Consider the following 25052-nt stretch of genomic DNA (forward strand, 5'->3'; position numbering starts at 1 on the left):
GGGGCGCGGCGCGCAGGCCGTGGCGGCAGCGGCAGCGGCCGAGGGAGCGGGGAGCCATGGGGGTGTGCGGCGCGGGCCGGCTGTGGTGGGGTAGGAGCCGTGAGGGCCCGGGGGAAGGTCTGAGGAGGCGGTGGGACACGGCGGGACGCGGCTTCGCTTTCCCCGGTTTTGCGGGCCCCGTCGTGGCGGGAGGGATCGGGGCCCGGGGCCGTGCGGCCGCTCTGCTGGGCGGCGGGCGGAGCGGAGAGCCTTCTGAAAGGTGGGAATCGCCCTCTTCTCCCAGGCAGCTTGTCTGGACTAGAGGATATAGACTTAAGCTGCAGCAGGGGAGGTTTAGATTGGACATTAGGAGGAATTTCTTCACAAAAAGGGTGATCAGATATTACAACAGGCTGCCCGGGGCGGTGGTGGAGTCACCGTCCCTGAAAGTGTTTAAGGGAGGACTGGAGGTAGCACTCAGTGCCGTGGTCTGGTTGACAAGGGGGCGATCGGTCATGGGCTGGACTTGATCTCAGAGGTCTTTCCCAACCCCATGGATTCTGTGGGGGCAGTGCTCGGAGTCGCGGCTCGGCTGTGGCCGGTCTGTGCCGCGGGGGCGGGCATTGCTCGGTGGGTTAGCGAAGCACAAGTAGAGAGATTCTAAAGTCCTAAAGATTCCAGCAGCAAAAAAAAGAAAAGAAAAGAAAGCCGTGGTTATCTCTCACCCTACTAAAAGACCCTCTTTGATTTGAGTAAGCGGCGGTGTTGTGCGTGCCTGGCTGCCCTGCCTTGCGATCTGGTGCTTTGAGGGCAGCAAGAGAGCAGTGACCGAGGTCAAACGGAGGAGTCCGAGGGGAGCTGGTGTTCCTCTGCCCCTGCTGCTGCCTCTTGTGTGCCGGAGGAATTGGTAAACGATTCCCACTCGGGCCCCTCGATGGAAACGCCGAAGATGTCGGGAGTTCTGCCCCAGGCCGTGGCTCGCCGAGCGCACGTGTGCAGGGATGCGTGAGCTCCGGCACATCGAGCACTGCTGCAGGACGGGGTATTTGTAGGAGGAAGTTCGCAGAATCATTATCATCATCCCGTGACAAAAGCTTTTTTAAATAGATCTCCAGACTTGCAACTTTACGGTTCAATTAGGACTAGTAATACCAGCGTGGAGCTGCCTTAGCTGGTTTATCCATGCTTCTGTCTATGTGATTTGCTTACATTAGAAAACAGCTTTTGAAATCAGATTATCTATTTGTTTTTTCCTTAATAATAAGGTCAGATTTGCATTTATCTGTCGTAGATGCTTGCAGGAAAATGATCTTTTCCTTTGCTGAAGTTGAATTAAACCTTGAATGTTTCACTGTAGAAAGTTATGCCACCAGTTCATGACTCATAGTTTTAAAAAAATGCAGTGATAGGTGACTAGGTGAATTTCACCATGTACTTTCTTTTGTGAGTTCTCTTTAGCAGGTGTATTTGTATAAGCTAGAACTTCTCTCTTTGAAGGGACAGAAATGGCTGAGTGAATTTCATCTTCTGAATGTATTCTGCCAGAGATCGCCTAAAAGGTGAAGCCAGAATATGCTGATTTCAATTTAATGGTCTTATTCTGTCTAGAGGAGATTTTTTCTCTTGAGAGTGACTGTAACATTCAAGGAACTTTTTCCATCCTTACTTTCTTACTCTACCCCAGCAGCAGCTGCTTCTGTAGGTCACCGTAACATGCTGTGACAGCCATGGATCTCCTCGAAGTCAGTTGATCAATGCTGATGAAGTGCAGCTTGTGTATGGGCGTCCTGAAGAGACAGAGCCAATCTAACTCGTACATCTGATGGTGGAAACCGATTTTGATCACCCCAGAAGAAAAGGGTTGAGTCCTCGTTCTAGCAGAAACCATTAGGATGGGGTAGTGGTGCAGTGGATAGGGCACTGGGTTGTAGTGTGGCATTTCAGTCCTGATCTCTGCTTGAGTAATGTGGAAGATTTTACTTCTGTCATCTTCACTCACCTACAGAATAGGGGTAATGAAACCAGCTTTAATTGTGTGGGACTGATAAAGTGTAGGTGATGCTGTGCAATCTGTATACCATGTGCTGTAGCATTTCTGCATCGTTGACCTGTTTTTCTCTCGTGTTGAGTCTTGAGAGAGACTGTGCAGCTTCCCATTCAAGTTAACCACTTGCAGTAAAGCTATTTTTTGTCTGGTTCTAACCTGGGTGTCTGAGCTCTTGCTCCCTCCAGTCTTTAGTGGATTAAGAAAAGTCTCATGTTGGGTGGTTTTTGTTACACAGATGCTTGTCATCTCTCATCAAGTCATCTCTCAATCTCCCTGACTAGGTAGAAGGAAGGATTATGAGATTTTATGTACAAAGTCTGAAGCAATAATAACTTCCAGAAATTATCAGAAGTACAAAACTATAAGAGAAAGCAATTCCCTTCTATCTTTTAATGTTATTTTTTTAGCATTCTCAGAGTGCTTGAGTTATTAACCAGAGAGATTTAGCTGTTATTCTCCATTGATTTATCTCTTTATGCTAAAGAGAGCATAAAGAGATAAAGGAGCAAGAACGATGCACTACCAATGCATCAAGTGCTTGTCCTAAAATCAGTGTAACTGTGCCAAACCTAGTTGGGACAGTCCTGCATGATGTGATCCTATAAAAGATGTGTTTGAGTGCCTGCTGTGCAAGAGGTTTGAACAATTGGCTTAGGAGTTTCTATGAGAACTGGAAGAAAACATAGCTGATTGTGGGGATCCCTGGAGAAGTTCTGGTGGTCTGGTACCAGCAAAAGTTAGGGTAGGAGCTTTGACACAAGTCTCTCTATAGAGCCGTAACAGGAGTGGCATAACTCAAGCTAGCTTTAGGCACAGACCCTATTTTATGTGATCCTATGGAATCATGTTTTAAGTGAGGAGGGAGAGCATCTATCTTGCCTTAACTTCCTTTTTTATCTGGTCTAACTGGAATCCCTTCCCACCACTGCTGATTTGCAAAGAGTGGGGAGATGATTTAGCCGTGGTAACAGGAGAGGCATGGATGTTCAACAGGAGTGCTGATGTCTTTGCTTTTCATTGTAGGCACAGTGAGCTGCACTTTGTTCCTGGCAGTTAATGGTTTATATTCAGCCAGTGATGATGTGATAGAGCTCACACCAACTAATTTCAACAAGGAGGTCATCCAAAGCGAGAGCCTGTGGCTCGTGGAGTTCTATGCCCCATGGTAAGAACTGCAGCTGTGTACTTGCTTGCTCTAATCACAGAGGAGCAGCACAGGAATCTGCTGCTGATCAGCTCAAGGTTTCATTCAGCTGTTGACAGCACAGTTGTCATTTTGATGGTCACATGACTGGCAAAATAGCTGTACCTGTGATTCCTGCTTTAAATATTTTCATGGGGGAAAAAGGCAGGAATTGGCATTTCAATTTGGCAAATAGGGTCTGCTAGCAAAATCTTATATGCCATTTTTCTACTTCAATTTTTCTGGTTAAATTAGTATTAAAATGACTGATTAAAGTGCAGTAGGTAAATGAGAAGGTCTCTCACTTCTGTGTTTCTGAGCGTAATTCTGATGTGAGAGCACAGATCTGATATCACACTTAAAATTTCCAATTTCCATTGAAAAATACTGGCTTTGTGCATCTTAATTTAGCATCTCTCTTTGTCTCCTGTTCTGCTCAGGTCCAGAGTACGGAGTCTATTCCATTTAAATTCTGGTGATATATATATATTCCGTCATTGTACAAATCCTCTGTGATACTGCCATCCAAAGCTCCACATTCTGAAGAAAGTGGCCTTTTGTTGCAACAGCTGGACTGTGTCTGGGCTGAGGGGTTTAGGGGAAGCCTTGCTGTGCCTCTTCTAGTGTTGCTGCGGTCTATATAATGTGGAGGTTTTTCTTCAGAAGCCTGAGCGATGATGTGATCTTGTGGTGTAGTCTCTTCTCTTCATGAGTAAATCCTCAGTCTCCTACAGTTTGCTGTGAATGACTGTGAAATAGTTGTCAGATCTGAATGACATTTACCATTTTTTGGTTTTTTTTTTCTAAAAGGTGTGGTCATTGTCAAAGGCTAACCCCTGAGTGGAAGAAAGCAGCAACAGCTTTAAAAGTAAGTTTAGGCTTTCAAATGTGCTTGTGGAAGTGGATTGAAGAGAGTTTGGCTGTTTGACATCTGGATTGGGAACATGGAGGGGTTTGGTCCTTAAAACCATTATCACTTTAATCATACTTGTCTAGCCAGAGAAGTGTTATTCAGGCACTTGAAAACTTGAAATCCAGGATTTTTGTTTGGTTTGGTTTGTTGTATTCTTTTTAAAAGAAGCCATTGAATTGTAGAGGAAGAAAGTCAGTTCTGTCCCTGTGAATTCCCATTTACTGTTCTCTAGGACTGAAAACAGCTTTGTAAACCATTGGTGTTGACTGTTTTTTTAATTATAGAAAAATTAGTCATGTCATGATTAGCTGAACTCTTGCCTATGTAAAATATATATATATATTCTCCTTCTAAGAAAACCAAACAAAAAAACCCAACTAAATAATGGCCCAAACAATTTAAAATTTATTTTGTCACACTGAATGAAGAAGTGGACATTTATAGTGTTCTGTATGCTCGTGGGGGGAAATACCTCTCTTCTGTTGACTATTCTGTTGCTGTCCTAGTAACTGTCGCTCTCTCTTCCCTGTTTCCCTTGTGCCCCCAGCAGAGAGTATAAAAGGTATTAAATCACTGTAGAAGTCTTAGGTGTCACTTTTTGTTTTGTTTCTGCAGGGTGTAGTGAAAGTGGGTGCAGTAGATGCAGATAAACATCAGTCCTTGGGTGGACAGTATGGAGTCAGAGGGTTTCCTACTATCAAGATATTTGGAGCCAACAAAAACAAAGCAGAGGATTATCAGGGTAAATGTGACGATCTTTTAAATGTTGCATGCCTAAAAACTTCCCTGAATGCAGTAATTATGGTAGCTGTGTTGTGTGGTGTTTCCTTCCTGTCTAGTTCTTATAGTAACTGAGAGACAGATGTGTGGGAGTGGTTTGACCAAATTGTGTATGTCTTAGCATTGTCTAACAGTCCCACCTGCAGTTCATAGTTGGTGCTTGATAGGCAATTTGAAGGAATTATTCCTTTCTTCCTGTTTATTTGGAGCTTGCTGTAGAGTCACCCCTCCTCAGAAAAGCCAGGTAATGAAAAGGTGTAGTGAAGTCAGTCCTGCTGCTTGTGTTTAAGTCAGATGTCCCACCACTAGTATTGTATCGCTCATAGCCCAGTCCTGCTTTTCCTGATAGGTCATTAGGGTGAGGGAGGATTAAGTTTGTAATTAAGTTCGGAGCACACCTTAAACTGGCCTTTTGATGGTTCGATCACCTATTTTTCTGCACTGCAGGTGGCAGGACAAGTGATGCTATTGTCGATGCTGCTCTGAATGCTCTTCGGTCCCTGGTGAAAGAACGTCTTAGTGGCAGAAGTGGAGGATACAGTTCTGGAAAACAGGTATTTGAGGGAAAATGTGTTTGTTTTTCAACTGGAGACTGTCTTGTACAGGAGATCAAAGCTTCCAACTCAGTCACAGAATTGGAAGGGATGTCTGGAGTTTTATCTAGTCCAGGCACCCTGCCCAGTGCAGGGCCAGCTGGAGCAGATTGCTCAGGCCTGTGTTCCTTAAAGTTGTGTGTCTCCAAGAACTGAGACTCCAAATGGACTGCATTTTCCAGGGAAATTGTTCCAATGTTTGACCATGCTCACAGTAGAAATCCTTTCTCTTATGTTTTAGGTTATGGAATCATAGAATGGTATTTCTTTAATTTCAACTTCATCCCTTTTGTCTCTTGTTGCAGAGAAGAGCCTGCCTTTGTTTTCTTTGCTCTCCTTCACCCTCTCGTCAGATGTCAGATGCTTAAAGCCCTTAATCAGCTCTGGCTGGACTTCCTCCAGTGTGTCCATGCCTGTTCTGTGGCGGAGCCCAGAAGTAGACCCAGCACTCCAGGTGTTCCACATTGTGCTGAGCAGAGGAAAAGATTCCCTCCTCAGACCTGCTGGCAACTCTGCCTAGTGCAGCTCGGGAGGCTGTTGGACACCTTTGCCACAGGGTTACAGTGCTGGCTCATGTTCAGCTTGTCCACCAGGACACTCATGTTCCTCTTTGAAAAGTTGCTTTCCAGTTAATCAGTTCTGAGTGTGTGCTGGTGTATGGGGCTGTTACTCCCCAGGTGCATCTCCTTTTGAACTTTGGGGTTCCTGTTAGCGCTATTCTCCAGGTGGTTGAGGTACCATTTGCCTAGTCCTAGTCTAAGTTAGACTGATTAAGGTTTTTTAATTTGGTAGTGTTTTTCTGAAGTTGGCTTGCTGGATTTCTCCCTGAAGGTAAATTGAAAAGCTTCTGGGTCCTACTACTCTTTCTAAATCATGGTGCAGGGTACAGTCTGACATCCTCAGGGTGGCCAGATAGAAGACCTGGGTGGACTTTACCCTGTAGTGTGTATCATGCTCCCCCATGTTTGTTTTGCCTGGAAACCAGAACTTGGTTAGAACCAAGTCTATCTAGAGATAGAGGTAGGGGTTGGAGAGCACTTTGTTCATGGACAGATCAGAGCATGAAGAACTGAGAAAGTGTTCCCACATCTTCTTGGTGGTCATTTTGACCTGATTTCTCCTTTTTCAAGAGAAGGTTCATTTGCTGTGTTTTGAAAGTGCTGTGGGGAGTAGGCTGTGTGTACTGTCAGTTTTAAAAAGGGAAAGTTGTATGACCTAACACTGCCTGTTTTGTATCTTGCTCAAATAAAGATAATTTGGTGCAATGTGACACACAGGAGTTGGCCTGTGTGGGAGACCAGTTTTGGTTACTTCTTACACGAAGGTCTGTTTGTTTCTTACAGAGCCGGCAGAGCGGAGGTGGAGATAAGAAGGATGTGATTGAGCTGACTGATGACAGCTTTGATAAGAATGTCATAAATAGTGATGATGTGTGGATGGTGGAGTTTTATGCCCCATGGTGTGGGCACTGCAAAAAGTAAATGAGGTTTTTCTTCAACAATTCAGTTCCTGTTAGTGCCTGTTTTGTGTAATACCCTTAATCCCCTAAAAGAGACCTTGCATCTCTGGTATACCAGAAATGAGGTTTTTTGTGAGGTGATCTAACAAAAATGTGTGGGCTTCTGCTCAGGGCCCCTTGGTGCTGCTCTGGCTGCAATCTTTAGCAGTAAAATTCCCAGTTATCAGTAGAAATAAGATCCAGAAGCTATATTAAACTTTTCATTCCTTCAGATGCAGGACATCAGTCTTGTTTGGATAACCCTCTTAGCTGTCATTCTCAGCAAGAGAATTTTTTTCTTGAGTAAAACATGCTACATAATGTTGAAGTGTGGTGTACTTTTGCTAGCTCTGAGAGAGCTTAGGACACTTGTACTCTCTGTTTTTCAGCCTGGAGCCAGAATGGGCAGCTGCTGCCACTGAGGTGAAGGATCAAACAAAAGGAAAAGTAAAGCTGGCTGCAGTAGATGCAACAGTCAATCAGATGCTGGCAAGCCGATATGGGGTGAGTGTGCTTTGCAGTGGTTACAATTGCCTTTCCATCTCTACCAAGTCAGATTTCTCTTCAATCCTTACTGAACTGTTCCTTAATCTGGTACTACTTAAATGTTTTGTGCTAAAAATAAGTGACACATTCAGTTTTTTTCCCACAAATAATTCATGAATGTCAGTAACAATATAAATCAATGAAGAGAGAGGAAAAGAATTAACTTGGATATTGCTGAGGAGAAAGGCTGTTTATTTCCATAAGACCTTGTGTACCTGTATCATCTGGAGTAAGAGGTCTCTCTCTTCAGACTGTAGGCTGGTTGGGCATCTCTGGAACCCTTGCAGCCAGTTATCAGGGATCACTCAGACAATATCAGCTGGCCAGATGAGGTGTGTTGCTTGCCAAAAGACAGCAGACACTCGGATTTGTAGTACAGTCCACGGAGCTTACAGTGTGTTGTGTAGTTTCCCTCTAAGTGCACATGACTGACAGTGAAGGGAAACATTGAGCAAGATTTACTGGAAGTGTAGCAGAAGGAGCATACAGTCCACTTGTTGCCATATAGGCACAGTATTGTTCCCCCACAGACAAATCAGGAAATTAATGTCTAATAGATATGAAGTGTAAAGATAGTCCTCATGGTACTTACACCTGCATTGCTTGGTGCATCTAAATTGAGATGAAACCTTTGCTGGTTCATCAGGCCAAAACCCCAAAGCAGGGTTATAGCGTACATTACCCTTGTTTTGAATGGTTGCAAAGGTAGGAAGCTACAAAATTCAAGTTCAGTCAGAACATATGAGACTTGATACACAAAGGTGTTGAATCTCTTCCCTTGCTCTTAATCTAGAACACATCAGACAAGCAGATAATTTCCACCATAAATATTCAGGTTTATTTGAGCTGATGGGTTAAACTTGTCTTGCAGATTCGTGGATTTCCCACCATTAAAATCTTCCAGAAAGGAGAAGACCCTGTTGATTATGATGGTGGGAGAACTAGATCTGACATCATTGCTCGTGCTCTGGATCTGTTTTCTGATAATGCACCACCACCTGAGCTCCTGGAGGTACCTCTACATCATTTTCTCAAACTGCTTTTCTATCATACTCTTGGCAGCAGTTTTTACAGGTCTATATGAACTCTAAATAAAACTGCCTAAGTGTGGTGTTTGTGCACCGTTTTGCCCCAGAAAGTGAAGGATGACAAGTCTTAAATAACAAAAAGCTGAATGTTCATTTCTACTGTAAATTTGTTGTTGTCTGGAGGGCTATCAGAATTGATACTGTGAAGGCATTGACAGGATGGTGCCAGGGGGTCTGAATCTGCTCTTGAGGAGTGAAAAAGTTGGGTTCTGTGCCGCACCTCTTTTCTTCCAATAAGAGGGCATGGCCTTGTAATTTGTAAAGTGTTTGTTAGGAGACGCATGATGAGTAGTTTTGCTTGTTGTTCAAAAAACTCCACCCTCTGTAAGGCGACTTCTTTTTTCAGCTTGCTGTTGGTAGATTTGAAATGGTGATCACTTGTCTCTAAAGTGAGGTGCACACAAGACAGTCCATTGGGATGTAGGAAGGAAAAAAACAAAAAGCATTTGCACTATTAATAAACCTAAAGATATTTTTAAATGGTGCTTATTTCATCTTCTTACCCTTCTAAATTTTTTATTTTGTATGCTTTCTAATATTAATACAGCAATGCATGTTGATGTATGTGCATATGCATATAGTTGATTTATATATATCAGGGGCTCCATGCTTAGAAATTTATTTACCGGTGGGATGCACAATCAAAGGTTGGAGACCACTGGTGTAGGTCACTCGATCAATTCCCTTTTGAGACAGATCCCACAAAACCAGTGTTGCTGTTACTGTTGCTTGAACATTCTTATCCACAGCAAAGGCTGCCTCTGCTGGCTCTCCTTGTGCTCACAGGCATTTACATAGGCCTGCGGTTGCTCTTTCTAGCCCCGGGCAAGGATAGTGATTTTGAGCAAGAAGTGACATCTGACTGTGCTTTCTGTAAGCCTTATTTGGTACTGCTTAGTTTCCTGTTGCTTCAAAGCTCAACAGAAGACTTTGTGAACTCTTTGTAAATTACTCTTGTGCTGGGGACCACTGAAGTAGGAGAGACTTGTAAGCTCTTGTGTCAAGTTGTTTCAGTACTTACTACCTTGTAGGATAGAGTTATTAGGCTGTTGGAGGGAAGTGCAGTCACAACCGAAGGACCAAGTCTTACTGTAATTGACTTTCTAATGCTTTTGTCTAGATAATTAGTGAGGATGTTCTGAAGAGTACCTGTGATGCTCATCAGCTCTGCATCATTTCTGTCCTGCCTCATATTCTTGACACAGGTACACATACAAGCAAGCAGACTTTTGTATGAATTTGTCACCTAAAGCGTGTAGTTGTGTTTTTTAACTTGTCCAATTCTGTCTAACAAACAGGAGCTTCAGGGAGAAATTCTTACCTGGATGTCATGTTAAAAATGGCTGAAAAATACAAAAAGAAAATGTGGGGGTAAGTGTCATTGTTCACTGGTTGTCTTGGAAAAGAAGTGAGCATTTCTGGGGGTAACGGGATAAAATTTGTATGATACCCGATTAGCTACAGAAAGGAGTTGTTCCTTGTTCAGGGTAGCATATCTTGATATTTCACTAATTACTGGAGAAGGGGATGTTGTGACCTTAACCAATTTTTTTAAATTTTCATCCACCTCTCAAATTCTGCATTTACAAGTGATATCTAAGCATTAATGAGATTAAGCATCTTTTACTCTTGTCCTGAATACTAAAGTATTTTAGGGAGGTTTCTTTTACTGTCCGCTGCTGGTCAGTTAGTCTGCCAGTGTGACTGTTGAATTCTCAAAAAAACAAGTAAATTGCAGTTTATTAACCAGTTTCATGCTGTCAAAGAAACAGGCCAGCAGGCTATGCCTTTCCTCCTTCTCTCAGGTGCAGGTTAGGATCTCCAGGACTTACCAGGAAAGTGGGAGCTGTTCTGTCACACTGAATGCTGTGAAAGGGAGAAAAATGGGATGAAAGCCTGGGGGAAAATGCTGAGATTGGCTCATTTCAGAGGTTCCTTAGAGGACTTGCTAAGCATTAGAGGAACTGAGACCTGAGTGAGGAACAAATACTGAGTGTCCTTAGCTAGAAATCCTCTATAGTGATATTTGGGCAGGACTTTGTAATCTTTCCATCTGTGACTTGAGTACTTAAAAACCTTCCTTAGGACCAGCTAAAGTGTAGCAGTTTGTGCAGGATGGTAACACAGTTCTTCCCCTGCACTGTGTTTGGTGGCTGTTCTTACTCAACTTACAGTGGCTGTGTGGGTGGGACTGGCCTAGAGGTGCTTCTGAGAGGGGGCTTTCTTCTGTTGCAAGGTTCACGATCAGGACCCTCCTTTTCCCTGCTGACTTTGAAAGTGTCAAGGGCAATACAGAGCCCTGCTTGAACTCTGCAGGATTGCAGGATATGTGTGATTTGAAAATAATTGTAGTGCCTATCCTGATTATTAATTTTCTATTTCATCTTTTCCTCAAGGTGGCTGTGGACAGAAGCAGGTGCTCAGTCAGATCTTGAGAGCTCTCTGGGGATTGGAGGCTTTGGGTATCCAGCAATGGCAGCTGTTAATGCTCGGAAGATGAAATTTGCCCTTCTGAAAGGATCATTCAGTGAGCAAGGGATTAATGAGTTTCTCAGGTATGAAATCTTCAAGTGACTTAAATCTGCCTGTAACTGGGGCTATGACTCTTTAAACCACAAGCAGACTCTCCTGGATCAGACAAGACTTGCACAGTTAAGAGAACTAAGATAATGAGAATTCAGTGGAGGAAAGGGATGGCTTCAGTGGGGATTGCAATAAAGCAGTCATTACCTTTTTGTGGTGTGCAGAATTAAGTTGGCCATTTAGACTTAAGATAGGTAGTTTTAGTAAAACTGTTGAAAATAGAAGTGGGCTTTGATGTTGAAAAATTCTGTTTCTCTGGTAACTTAAGAAATAACTTAGTAATGAATTTCGTTTAATTCAAGTGGTGCATTCTGACTAGTCCTTAGTAATGGGAATGTTCCCATTGTGGGAATCTAAATGGGTGCTGTTGAAGTTCCTGAGCTTCTGTATATTGCTGTTCATCTTTCTAATTCAGTCTAGTCCTGTCTTCCCCCTGCCACCTTTCCATTCTCCTAGCACTTGATAAATTGATTGGGGGAGCTGAAACAATCCATCCAAAAAGTCAGTAGCTCACTGCTCAGCACAAGTTCCCTGAAACTGCCTCTTGTGTAGCTGGGCAAGAGCCAGTGCGGGGGAAGAATGGAATAGGGAGAGGAAGTGGAGAGGATGACAGAAGGTCAGCACTGAAACAGAGCAGCTAAACTTAAACTGTTACTTTAGTGCGGTCAAAGTGAATTGGGAACTCTGCTTCCAGGTAAAGCACCAGCTGCCATAAGTTATGCAAGAGCCCTTGAGACCTTACATTTAGCAGTGTTACTTCCATGTCTGTCCTTGGAGAATGGCAGAGAACAGCCAGAACTGCAAAAGCAACTGCAACAGCCTCTCCCCACCTTGCCATAAGAAGCACATTAATTGAATGCAGTTCCTGCTGGATTAATAGAATCAGTGCTAATACTCTTACTTGTGAAAGTGATCAGACTTTCTTCTAAATGCTGAAAAAAGAAACGTTCTTAGAGCATCAAGTAAAATTCAGGATTCAGATGGAAGAAGAGAAATACCAGACAGTTTGTACTAATGCACACGAGAGAAGTGTCTGCTTTTGTCAGACATGACAAATTTTCTTAGTCTGTAAAATCCACCTTAGTGAAGCCTCTCCTGGGTGAGGTTGGATGGTGCTTCCAGGACACAACAGCCAGTTTAACAGCATATATTGCATTAGGTAATTGGTTTGGTATTGTCTTATCACGCAGCCTACTTGCTAGAATAATCTCTTACTTGACACTTCAGCTCAGCTGTGCTGCCTAGAGAAAGCAGTATAATCACAGCTGGTGTGGCTGGCCATTCCATTCTCTCAGCTGCTGTAGGCAGCTTGTGCAGCCTAATAGGCTGTCTCAGCAGTGTAAACCACAAGTAAGGAAACTGGCACTTTGAAGAGCATAAAAATTGTGAACTCCACTTAGGGAGGAATGCTAATACAGTCTTATTTGCTTCTGAAAGATGCAAAGGGAGTAGCTCCTCAGGATTTTAATGCTGGGCTTTTTGAGCAAGCCTAACTAGCAAGCGCAGGATGGAGTGTCTCAAACAGAAGCTGGTTACCTCACACCCTTTGTGTTGCAGGAACTTTGGAACCCATGGAGGCTAATTCTCCACTAATGGAGATCACTGGTGATTCCCACTAACATTTGCAGGTGACTTCCAGAACTAGAATTACAGGCTCCCATTGGAGATACCTTAAGTGATAAACTGTTAAAGAGGCTGCACTTATCTGTGATTTTTACACTGCTGAAATATGAAATAGTGTAAATCACAGATGTCTTTGCATCCAATTGTAAATTTTCAATGCTGCTTTAAGGGCTCTGTCATTTTCTGCTTCTTGAAGTTTTTGCATTCAGACAGTTTAGATTTACTTAGAGATGAAATCTTAAAGTTGTCTTCCTTTTATCTGAAGCAGGTTTTGTTCCAGGTGGATAGAGGTTGGAGGAATTTCTTCAATTTAACTTTTACTTGTTTTGTCTCAGGGAACTCTCCGTTGGTCGTGGCTCTACAGCACCAGTGGGTGGTGGAGCTTTCCCCAAAATTCATTCAGTTGAACCTTGGGATGGCAAAGATGGTGAGGTAAGAGGTGCTCCATTTCTGAAAGTGCTGAGGCATTGCTGGGTGCAGAAGTGACAAGATAGAGTAACTAACACCTGTTAGTGTGAAAGTTCTTGTTTGTACAAGATTGTGGCAAGTTGTGTTGATGGTTTCCCATTATCTAAATCCTGCCAGCAGACCAAATGGCACATTGACCATCTGACATTGTGGATCAGATGTTCCTGCCTGACTGTTAGGATGTGATCTGAAAGCTGGATCCCTTGAGGCAGAAATGTATTACCAGTGCTGACTAAGGGTGGTAGTAGTGCATGTATTCAAGACCCCAGTGTTGTGGAGACTTGGGTTCTGCAATGTGCTGACCTTGCCATCAAGGTCTTAATGCCGGAAAGCTTGTCAGGTAAAGCCTGTGTAATAAATAACATGGTGACTTAAGTCTACCTTCTTAAGGTTCAACATTGCTGTAAAAACCAAAGTTACTGCAGTCCTTTGATCTACTTCAGATTGATAAAAACATGCAACATGGTAGTAATTTGGTACATAGTTTATTTGTATAGCCTTCACCTGGAGTATTTTGATGAGTAAAAAACAATCTCCTAGTCTAAACTCTGATCACTTGTCCTGTGCTTAGTGCACTTGGAGCTTTATGAATGAAAGAGACAACAGGAGAGAGCTTTACTCTCAGGATGAAGTAAGAATCTTTCCAATTCAGGGATCTCCTGGCACTAAGCGCTTCTAAACATGTACTCAAAACCTTCTCTTTTTCACAGCTTCCAGTTGAAGATGACATTGATCTCAGTGATGTGGATCTGGATGACTGGGATAAAGATGAGCTGTGAGATCTTCAGGAAACTTCTTTTCTTGGGAAAGTCTGCGCAGCAGTTTGCAGCCTGGATCACAATCAGACAGATTTTTCAGTGGCCTTTTCATGGAGAAGTAGCACATGACACACTGTGCTATTGGATGCACTGCAGCAGTGGACTGTACGCATCTCAAGAAAACATTGCAGAAATTCTATGAATTGTCATAACCAGTAAACTTGATTGTATTCTGTATAACAAATATTTTGGGGACAACATGGATATTTCTTCGGAACATCTTGGTTTTTATTTTGTTGATAATGTGCTGTTTGAGTGTTACTGGAGGCTGTTAGTGTAACCAATTTTAACTGTAATTTTTTTCATGGAGGTGGAACCTGCTCAGCTTCTGTTTCAATTAAAGAATAAAATATTTTTTGACACACAGTGTTAGTCTTGTATAGAGTAAGAAAGGTACACATAATACAAGCAGTCCCATTTTGGATGGCTCTTGAAAGTGAACTGTAGAATAGAGAGGCTTGTGCAGAGGGGAGTCCTAAACCACCTCCTTGGCCTAAAGCCTGGTAAGATGGACAATCTTAGTTTAAATGCTCTTCAGTCTTCCTTTTCCTATTCCTTCTCAGGGGCTTTCTCTTTCTTTGTGCCAGACTTCATAACATCATTTATACATTGGAAGTGGGGTTGCTGCTGCAATGAGAGATGCTGGGAGCTGTTGGTCTTTCCCCTGGATTAGTGATGAAGCTAATCCATGTTTTAGGGCGTAAGGATTTCCAGGTGCTAACAGAAAACCACCCTGGTGCTGTCTCCAGCAAATTGTGTAATATTTCTTCACTTCCCATCTGGCATTGTTTTGATCTGAATCGCTATTTCCTTGGAAGGGGAATCAGGACTGGGAATAGGGATGTTTACTGCTGCTTTTTTAATAAAAGTACAATTATTTTATTGCTCTCCATGTCTTGTATATTGGTGTCTAGTGAAGTGACCCTGATGTGATCAGCTTGTTTACAAATAAGGAATGAAAGAGCTGAAAGATTCCCCTTCTTTCAAGGAAATAACATAATGAGGGTATTTGTCATCTTGTGTCTGTAAGAGATTGCCCATAGCTCACCCCCATGAAAGGCAGTGTCGAAACCACAGGCAGCCAGCAGTAACTGCTGATTCCATGCAGGAGATGTGCTCCAGCTCTTAAGTCATCCCAGCAGATGAGCTCTAGTGGAACTGTTCTAACTGAAATACCTTTGCAAAAACTAAACTCATGAGTACTTGGGACTGTAAGTCATATTATGATAAGTTCCACAGCACTTTTGAGGATCTTTCCTCTTAAGCTTTTGGTTTTTTTGTTAAATTAAAGGAACTTTGGGCTTTGCTCTGATGCTTTCTACTTTTTCTGTTTGGATTTTTTTAAGTTTGCTTTGTTAGAAAAAGAGGACTGTATACACCTAGTAGATCCATTAGCCACCACACTTTAAATTGTTTTATTTCAAGTCCAATAGATATTCCATCTTTGTACTTTACAAAAAAAAAAAAATAAATACTACCATAGTACTTCTGCCTCTGAAATATATTTTTGTAAAGCTATGAATAAGAGATGCTTATATTGTAGTCACTGTAAAAATTACTAGAAGTGGTAGGAAGATTATCCTGCTACAGCATCTGCATTATAATTTGACTTTCAGCAGCTAAAGATTGTTTTACAGTAACATGAGAGGCTTGAAAAGTAATAGATGAAGCTTGAGCAATTCTTCTTTAACTGCAGTCAAGAAGACTGAGGTCAATCTTGAAATAGACGTAAGGATAGTATTCTTGATTACTCAGTTGTAGCCCAGGGATGTCCATGCCAGGCTGCAAAAGGAAGTAATGGCTTTAGTACCAGTAACCCAAGCTGCAGGGGATTGCTTTTGTGCTCCTCTCCCACAGGTGCAATGGAACTTTGTATTTGCCATGCTTAAGGTGGGGAATTCACCACTGAGAATCTGCTCTGCTTCTTGTTTCAGGTTGCCTAATGTAGTTAGCATTGAGAATGCATGCTTGTGCTATGTCATGAACTTGTAGCATTTTTGTGTGCTTCAGCTTTAGAGCAGCTCATCTCTGTCCCCCCTTCATGCAGTGGGACTCGTGCTTGCCGGTTTTAGGCTGTTTTGAAGGCCTGCTAGCTCATTGCTTTAGCCTAAATTGTTTTGAATTGTAATTCAAGATATGGGGAGGAGAACGCAAGTACTGCTGCTTGCTGAAGGCCATTATTTATGAATGACAGCCTTTTACAGGGGACAGAGGTGTCACAGTCCTAGGATTTAGTTCCAAATTAATTTTTCTTGCTTGTGTTGATCTGAATGTTTATAGTAGATTTTAAGCTTTTTATGTAGAGGAACAGCCATAATTGAGCTGACCTGTTTTGTTCTGGTAGCTGTAAACGTCAGATGCTTCAACAGAAAATGTAAGCAATCTCTATGCATCTGCCTCATAATCTGAGCCTACTCTAATCCAGTTTGTAACGAGGTGGGATTAGAGCTGCATCCAGGGCTCTTAGCATTGCAAGATGTGAGGAGATGCATGCTCTAACCCCAGGACAGGGGAAGTGTTCATTTAGCTAAGCTGAGAGAAGCTACAGCCTGTGTACTTGCAGTCCAAATACATACATCCATTATACTTGCTGCTGCAACTTCATCCAGGTGTTTGAAGACCACGTTCAGGACGTCTCTCAGGCGCTTTACAGACTTCCTATTTGGCTGCAGCAGCATTGCTTGGAAATTTACAGGGAGGCCATACCTCGGAATACAACATATACGATCATCTGCTGGGAAGGGGCACAGCTGTCTGCTCCTGCCCTTCTCCCTCCTCAGCCTCCAGGCATGCCAGCTGGTGGTCTGTTGCAGAAACAATGCTGCCTCCTTATTGGAAAGCATTTTCTTTTTGAAGCCAAAAGTCAACTCAACAGTCTCTTTCTGTTTTCCCCTTCCCTGTATGTGCCCCCAAAGAATAGTTTTTCATCAGATTCATATGTCACCTTTTTGGTGGACATCTGTATTGTCTCCTGTGAGCTCCTGGAGTGAAGTGTGTAAGACAAAACAAGGTGTGTAAGGGTTCCTCCCACAAAGGAACTGGACCAGGAAGAGAGCTGTACGTCTGACTTCCCCAGGAATCTCTGCCTGCACTCTGTGTTTACCCACTTACCTCAGGACAGATTCAACAAAAACTCTCAAGGCTTTCACGTGAATCCAAGCCACAAATGCTTCACTGAAGTTCACCTTCAGCCAGCGCAGTAAGGGGCCCTGTGAGAGCAGAACAGTGCTGTGATCCCCTCACTGAGTGAAGCAGCTCCACAGCCAACGCTGCCACTGAGGCCCTTGTGGGCTGCTGGGATAGTTCCCAGGCAGCCTGATAGTGGCTCCCAGTCTATCAGAAACTCAAGTAACCTTGGGCAAAACATGTTATTTATCCCGTGCCTCAGTTTTATGGGCTAAATGGAGCTCGCTGGAGATTGTTGGAACCACAAAGCTTTTTCTGAGTGAGATGCTTAGGCAAATGCTGGTAGCAAAGGCCACCACTATGCGGGCCATCAGCTCATGAGGTGCTCACTTACGTATTGTTGTTTTTTGTCAGAAGCTAATTTCATCAGCTCTTCCTTTTCACATTTCAGTTCCTTCTCATCATAATAAAATTCTCGAACCATGAACCTGCAATGGAATGGCATTTGGTCTCACAAGCTGTAGTCCAGGCAATATGCACATTCATTTCTTTTTCTCCTGGAGAAGCAAGTGTGGGAAGCTGCTATCCATTTAACAAGTTAAAAGCATGTGGAGGGTGGGAGTTGAAGTCACCCTCAGAAAGCCAGCTTCCTGCTGTCAGCAGTATGAGAGCAGAAAGTACAATTCCAGGATCTGTAACTTGGAGCTTATAGAACAGGACTACTGATTCTGCTACCAAAGCTCCTTCCCACCCTGCCTTCTCAGTGGCTTTAGGACCAACAGCAGCCCAAGCAGTCAAGAAGTCCTAAAAGCAGTGATGGATTCAGCATGCTGCACACACAGCAAGCCACACCTTACCCTCATCTCGCTAGCCTGCCATGCCCAGCAGTCAGTGCTTCTTACCTGTTCTCCCTGGCTTTAGCCTTGAAGTCATCCATCACTTTTCTAAATAGGGTCACAGTGAAGAGTCCTCCCTCTGCATCCTCAGCAATCATTCTGTGGGAGGGAAATCCACTGCTATGATTTGACATGGCAAATCCCTCATGCCTTTTTTACCTACCTCACCTTCCCCTTCTGCAATTCTTTTTATTTTCATTTATGATACTGAACAATACCCTGCTTTTTGGAAACTGCTGTGACTGAAACAGGGAACAATGACTTTACTTGCACTGCCTACTCTATCTCCAATGCAAAACTCAATTAGTTTAGTTCCTGAACCCACTGTAGTATACACACATTCTGCCTGCCTGATTTTTCTGTGTTTCCTGGTAATATTCCCCCACCTTTACATGCACTTGTGGTTTTGAGACAGGCAGTAGCAAATAGTTTGTTTCTTTCTCTGTGCTTTCCACTTTCTCCATTTCAGGTAATACTCAGTTCTTGTGCCCCGGACCCAATCTCATGGTCTGTGTGAGCTGAGCAGTGGAATACTTAAGTCCTAGGAAAGATTTTTCACCGCAGGTGAAAGGAGGAGTTAATATGGCATTTACTAGTGCAAATGACAGTATGCTGAATTATTCTATCCTACAACAGGAAGCAATTAATGCAAATTTAGTGGTTGATCTTTTTATAAAATACTTTCCACAAAACTCTATGTGATTGCACGTGTCTGAACTATACCTCAATTAATGTAATACATTGCCTGTTTTACACAAAATGAAGCAACGGCCTGGTTGAAAGCAGAAAGAAACAGATTACTGGAAAAGGGAACAAGCTAATTGTAAAGAAACTGACTTTTGTTCTTTCATCCCTACTTCCCTTCAACAAACTAATTTCTATTTGAATTGCAAATATGTTAATGCAGAGCCTATGCATTAGACTAGGGATTTCCTCCAGGATCCACCAATTTAAGGGGCTGAAACATGACAGGAATCTCTGAAACAAACAGGGAGCTGAATTTTGAATTTCACTTACTTGGTGGAGCGAGGCACTACCATATCCGAGAGTGATTCATAGGTCTTCTGCCACTGTATGTAGCTTGACCTTTGAGCAACACAAAACAAAGCACAGTAAATAAATACTATATATTGGACAGCAAATGTTGACATATGTAGCTAATTAAGCTAATAACTTAGGGTAGAAGGGTTGAGCTCTTTGTGCTGGGTTATGTCATTAAGATACATTAAGCCTCTCCTATCCTTTCCTCTCCTAGTCACCAGCTGAGATGTTTCCCTCAGTGCTACACTCTCAGTCTTCAGTTTGGATCTTGGCTTGAGGAAGGGTCAACATCAGGAAGCTGATGGGGGGAAGAACGTGGCACACACTTCCAGCCTGCCACACAGTGTCCCATGCTCCAGGACTCCTGCACAAGCTGCCCTGATCCACAGGTAAGTGTGCTACATCTGCTGCGTGCAATCCCAGAGCTGATCTGGTGCTAGACTGCACTCATGGCAAGTGCCAGCACTGAGAGAAAGGGAACAGGGGGATGGTCAGAGTTTGCAAAGAGAGACGTCTGTTTTTAGGGTGAATAAACTCAGACAATAAACTCAACAAACTTACCTCAGATAGCTTTTTGCAACCTGGTTTTCACAGACAGAAGAGTGATGGTGCTGTATGTGTATATTGGGACAGGGCTATATGGAGAGGAAAAGTTTTGCGTAGGGCTCTGAGGAGAACATAGTGTAACTTCATCATTGGTGGCAGGCATCCTATGTGCAGGCACTTACAAGGGCACAGCCAGCAGAGATCGTGAGTGGGACAGCTCTAGTTCCTTCTAGAAACTGGCTATGCTGCAGTAAGAATCTGTTTTTCTTTTAGCTCATACTATTCCTATCAGGAGACTGATCGAGAACCCACTTGTAACAATGAAAAACCTACATCCCAATTGTCCTGCTCCAGTTTTGGCACAGTCTCTTGTCTCCTTCTTTTGTGCCAGCACCACTCTTGGCAGAAATTGTTCTTTCTTCTTTGCTAAGGGTTTCACCTGTGTCCCAGTAAGGGCACTCATGAGCTGCCCCAACCTGACCTGCTATTGCCCAGTTCCGTGCTTAGGCCTGGGACTCAATGCCACATGGGGTGTTGCCTTACTTTGGCACCACAACGAGCAGCGTGATAAGATACTCGGAATTCAGAACAAAGTCTTCTTTGTGCACTATGTCTGCCAGGGTCCGGGTCAGCAGATTTCCCCTACGGTGAAGAAGACAAAGTAAAAATAACAGCAGCAGGAACTCAGCAGCAGAACCTTGGAGGCAATGTGCTGTGGGTGGAGGTACTAACACTAAGTATATACTGGGGTAGAAGAAGGCCCAGAAGGAGGTGGCTAAAGGACACAGCTACACTTCTGAAATGGCTGTTTTGTTATTTTTACTGCAACTAAAAGAATCAAAAAGTAATTAACACTAAGGAAATTATATTGGTGACTAGCACATGGCTAGTTTATGCCCTTCATGTGAAATTACACCATTCTGCTGTTATTGTTTTTACAGTAAGGGTGTAAATGCTTGGGATGTACACATCTGCTCCCAGTCATTGCCACATCTTGTGGGAAGCACCTGCTCTCTCAGGAAGCCTGTTGAGCTGCTTGTGTGACCATGCTGCAGGCAGTGACCCATGTCAGTAGGGACCTAAGCCACCACAGGAACCCTGGCATTCCTGGACTGCCGTGGACAAGCACACTGACTGAGACACCTCCTGCTGAATGGCAGCGAGAGCAGCAGTCTCGTGCACAGGTGGAACCTGCAGGAGGTCTCCACAGACTAAGCCCATCTGATCACATTAATTCCTAGGACATCTAGATGTCCAGAACTGGCTGTGTATGGCTGGAAGGCACTAGGTGGGTAAGAGAAGAGCAGCTGCCCTCCCTGTCACTGGGTAGGAGTGAAGAAGGACCTAAACTAGTAGTTTTTGGTTTGAGGTTCACTGGGCCAGTCTAAATATTAATTAACTGGCTGGTAACTTTTTAGATCTTTTTTCAACCCTGGCAGCTATCTGGCACTGGTGGACACCAGAGTTGTCAGCATTTAAAGGTGGATGGAATGGTGAGAGGAAGATTGTCCCCTGGCCATGAGGTCGTCATTCTTCTCCCTCCTCACATTGCTGGAGCCCTGGCCAGCAGGCTGCCTCTGCCCTGTACCCTGTGGCCAATCCTGAGTAGGAAACATATGAGCATGTGTTGGGTGAGGGCTTGCACAGCACCATCTAAGTTGCTTTAAATTTACTACTTACTGGATTTTACCATTCTCCCCAGTGATATCCTAGAAAAAAACCCAGGTATCAGCACTGACATAGGCAAAGACCATAAGCAGATGAAGACAGGAGAGAGAACATTTGAGAAGCCCGAACAGTGTATTACCTGAACCAACAGAAGGAAAGAAAGAAAACAAAAATATAAGTGGGATGCTGGTGAGGTACAGGATCAAGCAAGACAGAGCTGTTTCCTTCCTGGGGAGCTCTGCAAATGCCACTCAGAACATAAGTCACAGCTCCATGTGGCAAAGGAATCCACCAGTTGACACAGCTCATCTAATTTCTGACTCCCTGAAATCCCATCGGAGCAAAACTGGGCATTCGGTTTTGACTTTTTCCAAGACTGCCTGCTCACACTGTCAACAAAATCCTATTAGGAATTTCACTCTCCCTGAGCCAGTTTTGAGACATGCTGATGACACCAGCTACCCCACCACCTGTTTTCACTGGGTCTCTACATGCTCAGCATGTCCCAAAGATGGAAAACTTGTTCCCACCAGAACACATGTGGTCCACTGCACAGCAATGGGTGTGAGCACACCCTGCCATGCAGCAGCATCCCCAGTGCAAAATACTTACATGGTTTTCTTCTCCAGGCTTTGCAAATTTCCTTTAATGTTGTTGTATGCAGCTGATCGGGCCTTTAGGTCTGTTTCTATTTGAGTCACTTGCTAAACCAAAGTGAAAAAACAGAGTCAGTGCAGTATTCGAGGCCTTGTTCTCACCTGTCCCACTACTGCTGCACCTTAACACAGAGACACAGCTGCCAGTCCCCCTAAAACCACCAGCCTGGGGCCAAGAGGGAGCTGGTGTCAGAGCTCTCCTGGGGCAAAGGCCTCTGCAGAAAGTTGGGTTCAGTCAGCTGTTGCTGTTGGTGTGCTAGAGCTCTACCTAAGGGGCAAGTTCATGGTTTCATTTGTTACCTACATTGAACAACAACACATCATGCCTTTCTGAATGAACTGACAGGGTAAATAATTCATCCAGCCTGCAGGCATTTGATTTAATGTCAGACCAACAATTTCACAAAAAACACCTCCGAAGTGGAGAATAATATGGCATTATATGAAAAAAAAAAAAGAAAATTACAATGAAGGGGATTACAGTGCAGAAAACTATCAGTGTACTCTAGTGAATCTGATAAAGTGCTATATACTTACAGACTGGATAGGTTTCAATATATGCATCATTATTATTGCAGTAGAAATTAAAATAATATCAACTGCTTCAGTAAAAGTATGTGCTTCTGAGCTTGCTCCTGCCCAAACCAAAGGCAAAGCTCTCACTGACTGGCATGAGAGGAGGGATCACAGCCAGCCAAAAGACATGCTACCTCATGATGACATGTTAAAATCTGGAGTACAATTTACCTTTGCTAATGCTTCTGATATATTCTTCAGCGGCTGCTTTATGGGATATTTGGCCATGTCCCACTCAAACCGTGTCAAGTAGCTAATTAGGTCAACTGAAAATGCAAAGAGATGCATGAAAGCAGATAGTGTACCAGATGGTAGGTCAAGGTTTGGGGAGTAGTCCCCAGCTATAGCTTAGGCATAGTTTTGAATAACTTTAGAAAGTTAACCAGAAGCCCAACTCTGAATTCTTACAGAGATTTGATCTAGATCAAATCTGCACAGATCCTATGCCCAATCTAATCAACTTTCTAAACATCCCCAAACTTAAAAGTTAAACCAGAAATCTTTTCTGCATTACACCTATGAGTACAGAAAATGTGTAAAACTATCTGTATCAGCAGGACACAGCAGTATACAGCTATTCTTCTTCAAAGCAGAAACAGTTTTGTGTAATCTCAATCTTCATTTCTGCAATATGACTGAATTTAATACCAGCAACAGCTATCAGGAAAATACTTTTTGCTCAGGATCAGCAGTAATACTCAGGGTTGTTGAGAGCTTGAGCAAAGGTATTAAGAGCATAGCAGATGTCACTTCTCCGTGATTCAGTCAAGTGCTCACTAGAAATCAAACAAATTCAGGTGCGATGAGGAATTCCTCATTGACCTTGCACACAGAGGTTCCTGTTTCACACAAAGCTAGAGACTATTTATATAAATGGATACATCCAGTCACAGCATCCAAGAACAGAAATTCACAGCAAGGACCTGTGCATGCAACCCCCAAAACAAGGCACACTCGGACCATGGGGAGCCATGGCTTCTTTTCAGAATCAAGGGGAAATTAACACATACAACACCCAGCTCCTAGAACAAGATTTTCCTGTTCCACTGTTTGAAGATCAAAGGTTCTTGATGTTAGAAAACATTAAGGCTTAGTACATTATGGTACCAAATAAGGAATACTCCTCCAGTAGCTCATGGAATCAAACAGCTCTTTGTCTGAGTCCTGAGAGCCTTTGGATGCTGAACACACCACCACACAGTGTTCTTGCAGATGTTTATAGGATGGGACAAAGTCATGCATCCTGCCACAACAAGGAGAGGGGCTGGGACCGCCCCCTGGAAGGTTAGGGAGACAAGGGGAAGGCAGCAGACAGGGTCTCAAGGTCTAGAAAAAGAGGCCAGAGGCACTGTCACCTAAAGGGTGGGCTTCCTTCCAGACCAGGAGGGTAAACATGGAGAATATCTAGGAAGTTGCTCTGAGGTGATGGGGAGCAAAACAAGCTCAAGGTGCCAAGTAAAAGGACATGCATGCTGGGGCCCTACAGTGCTCTTTGCTGCCTTGTCCAGGGAGTGAATTCAGTCCCACAGCAAAGCTTGAGCACAATTTCTTGTGGGCTGGACTTTGAGGATTAGGGGAAACTTTTTGAACCAAGATGCAGGAGAAGGAATGTGAAAAACTGTGTAATTGCCACACTACCAGGCTGAGGGTACTCTGCGGTCTCATGTGATACTGAATACCCTTGGCAGGAGAGCACTATCCTTTCCATGGGCTTCTCTCACCCCACAACAGAGTCAGTTTACCCTATTAGATTTCCAAAGCATGGAAAGTCTTATGTTAGGAGAAATAGGCTTCTTAGCAAGAGATAAACTGCCTGGAAGGCAGAGAGCACTTGCCATGGCAGTATTCTCCCCCTCTTTCAAAACCACAGCTGTGTCAACATCCCCCACATCCAATGAACAGGAGTCACGAAGCAAAGATCCAACCCTTCCTGCTAATATCTGATCAGGAATGAGCAATTTCTCCTGCACAGGGAGGGCGTAGAAAAGGGGGGAAACTGCAGAAGGCTGGGAGAGCTATGACACAGCTGCTGCATGCACAGTTCTCCATTGGTGCTCACTTGTGATCTCTGTGGGGAAGGCAGGGAGGTCAAAAATACTTCAGCAACAAAGTTCACACAGCGTTTTCAGCACAGGGTACACAACACAAGGATTTCACCCTGCTGCCTCTCTTCTAAGCTCATGTGCTTAGGCTTTGCAGACACAGGCTCTTTAAAGACAGGCACTGACCTATTTATAGCTGATAAGATATAAAAGCTCCCTGAAGAACTTCACATGCTCTTTCTATCCTCACATTCCTAGAATCTCAGCAGCATCCAAATGTTGGGCAGTTGAGCACAGCATGAGTTCTCAGCCCAGTTTTTCAAGCTCACTCTGGAGTGAGCTTGCCAGTGCTGGCTGGCACTGGTGCCGGTTAGCTAAGCAG

The 25052-nt window shown here is 43.6% G+C and overlaps 2 protein-coding genes across 5 annotated transcripts in view; one reads left to right on the forward strand and one right to left on the reverse strand.

The window, feature by feature from the left end:
• On the forward strand, window positions 1-15604 carry PDIA6 (protein disulfide isomerase family A member 6). Its single transcript, XM_032104272.1, has 13 exons — window positions 1-90; window positions 3050-3191; window positions 4020-4077; window positions 4738-4864; window positions 5350-5456; window positions 6839-6972; window positions 7383-7497; window positions 8411-8551; window positions 9748-9832; window positions 9926-9998; window positions 11024-11182; window positions 13169-13265; window positions 14012-15604. The coding sequence occupies exons 1-13, from the start codon at window positions 57-59 to the stop codon at window positions 14078-14080; spliced, it is 1341 nt and encodes a 446-aa protein (XP_031960163.1). The 5' UTR covers window positions 1-56; the 3' UTR covers window positions 14081-15604.
• Window positions 8355-25052, reverse strand: part of ATP6V1C2 (ATPase H+ transporting V1 subunit C2) — a 26797-nt gene continuing 10099 nt past the window's right edge. Inside the window, exons 4-12 of one of the 4 annotated variants that reach the window (XM_032104274.1) lie at window positions 22800-22894; window positions 22009-22100; window positions 20272-20370; window positions 19159-19227; window positions 18148-18240; window positions 17640-17733; window positions 17231-17328; window positions 16696-16825; window positions 15405-15901 (exon numbers count right to left, since the gene is read on the reverse strand). In XM_032104274.1, coding sequence (XP_031960165.1) covers window positions 15806-15901; window positions 16696-16825; window positions 17231-17328; window positions 17640-17733; window positions 18148-18240; window positions 19159-19227; window positions 20272-20370; window positions 22009-22100; window positions 22800-22894 — 866 coding nt within the window. In that variant the 3' untranslated portion in view covers window positions 15405-15805. Of the gene's footprint in view, window positions 9012-15404; window positions 15902-16695; window positions 16924-17230; window positions 17329-17639; window positions 17734-18147; window positions 18241-19158; window positions 19228-20271; window positions 20371-22008; window positions 22101-22799; window positions 22895-25052 lie in introns of those variants that run through there. The other 3 variants (XM_032104277.1, XM_032104275.1, XM_032104276.1) reach the window with 3 other exon arrangements.

The sequence above is a fragment of the Corvus moneduloides genome, chromosome 3 (genome assembly GCF_009650955.1).
Source record: "Corvus moneduloides isolate bCorMon1 chromosome 3, bCorMon1.pri, whole genome shotgun sequence".
Classification (NCBI taxonomy): domain Eukaryota; kingdom Metazoa; phylum Chordata; class Aves; order Passeriformes; family Corvidae; genus Corvus; species Corvus moneduloides.

Bases quoted from the DNA above. Each gene is read 5' to 3' on its own strand.
- PDIA6 (XM_032104272.1), top strand. From the start codon at position 57: ATGGGGGTGTGCGGCGCGGGCCGGCTGTGGTGGG. The intron at 4,078-4,737 runs GTAAGTTTAGGC...TTGTTTCTGCAG, and splicing joins AAGCAGCAACAGCTTTAAAA to GGTGTAGTGAAAGTGGGTGC. The intron at 11,183-13,168 runs GTATGAAATCTT...GTTTTGTCTCAG, and splicing joins GGGATTAATGAGTTTCTCAG to GGAACTCTCCGTTGGTCGTG.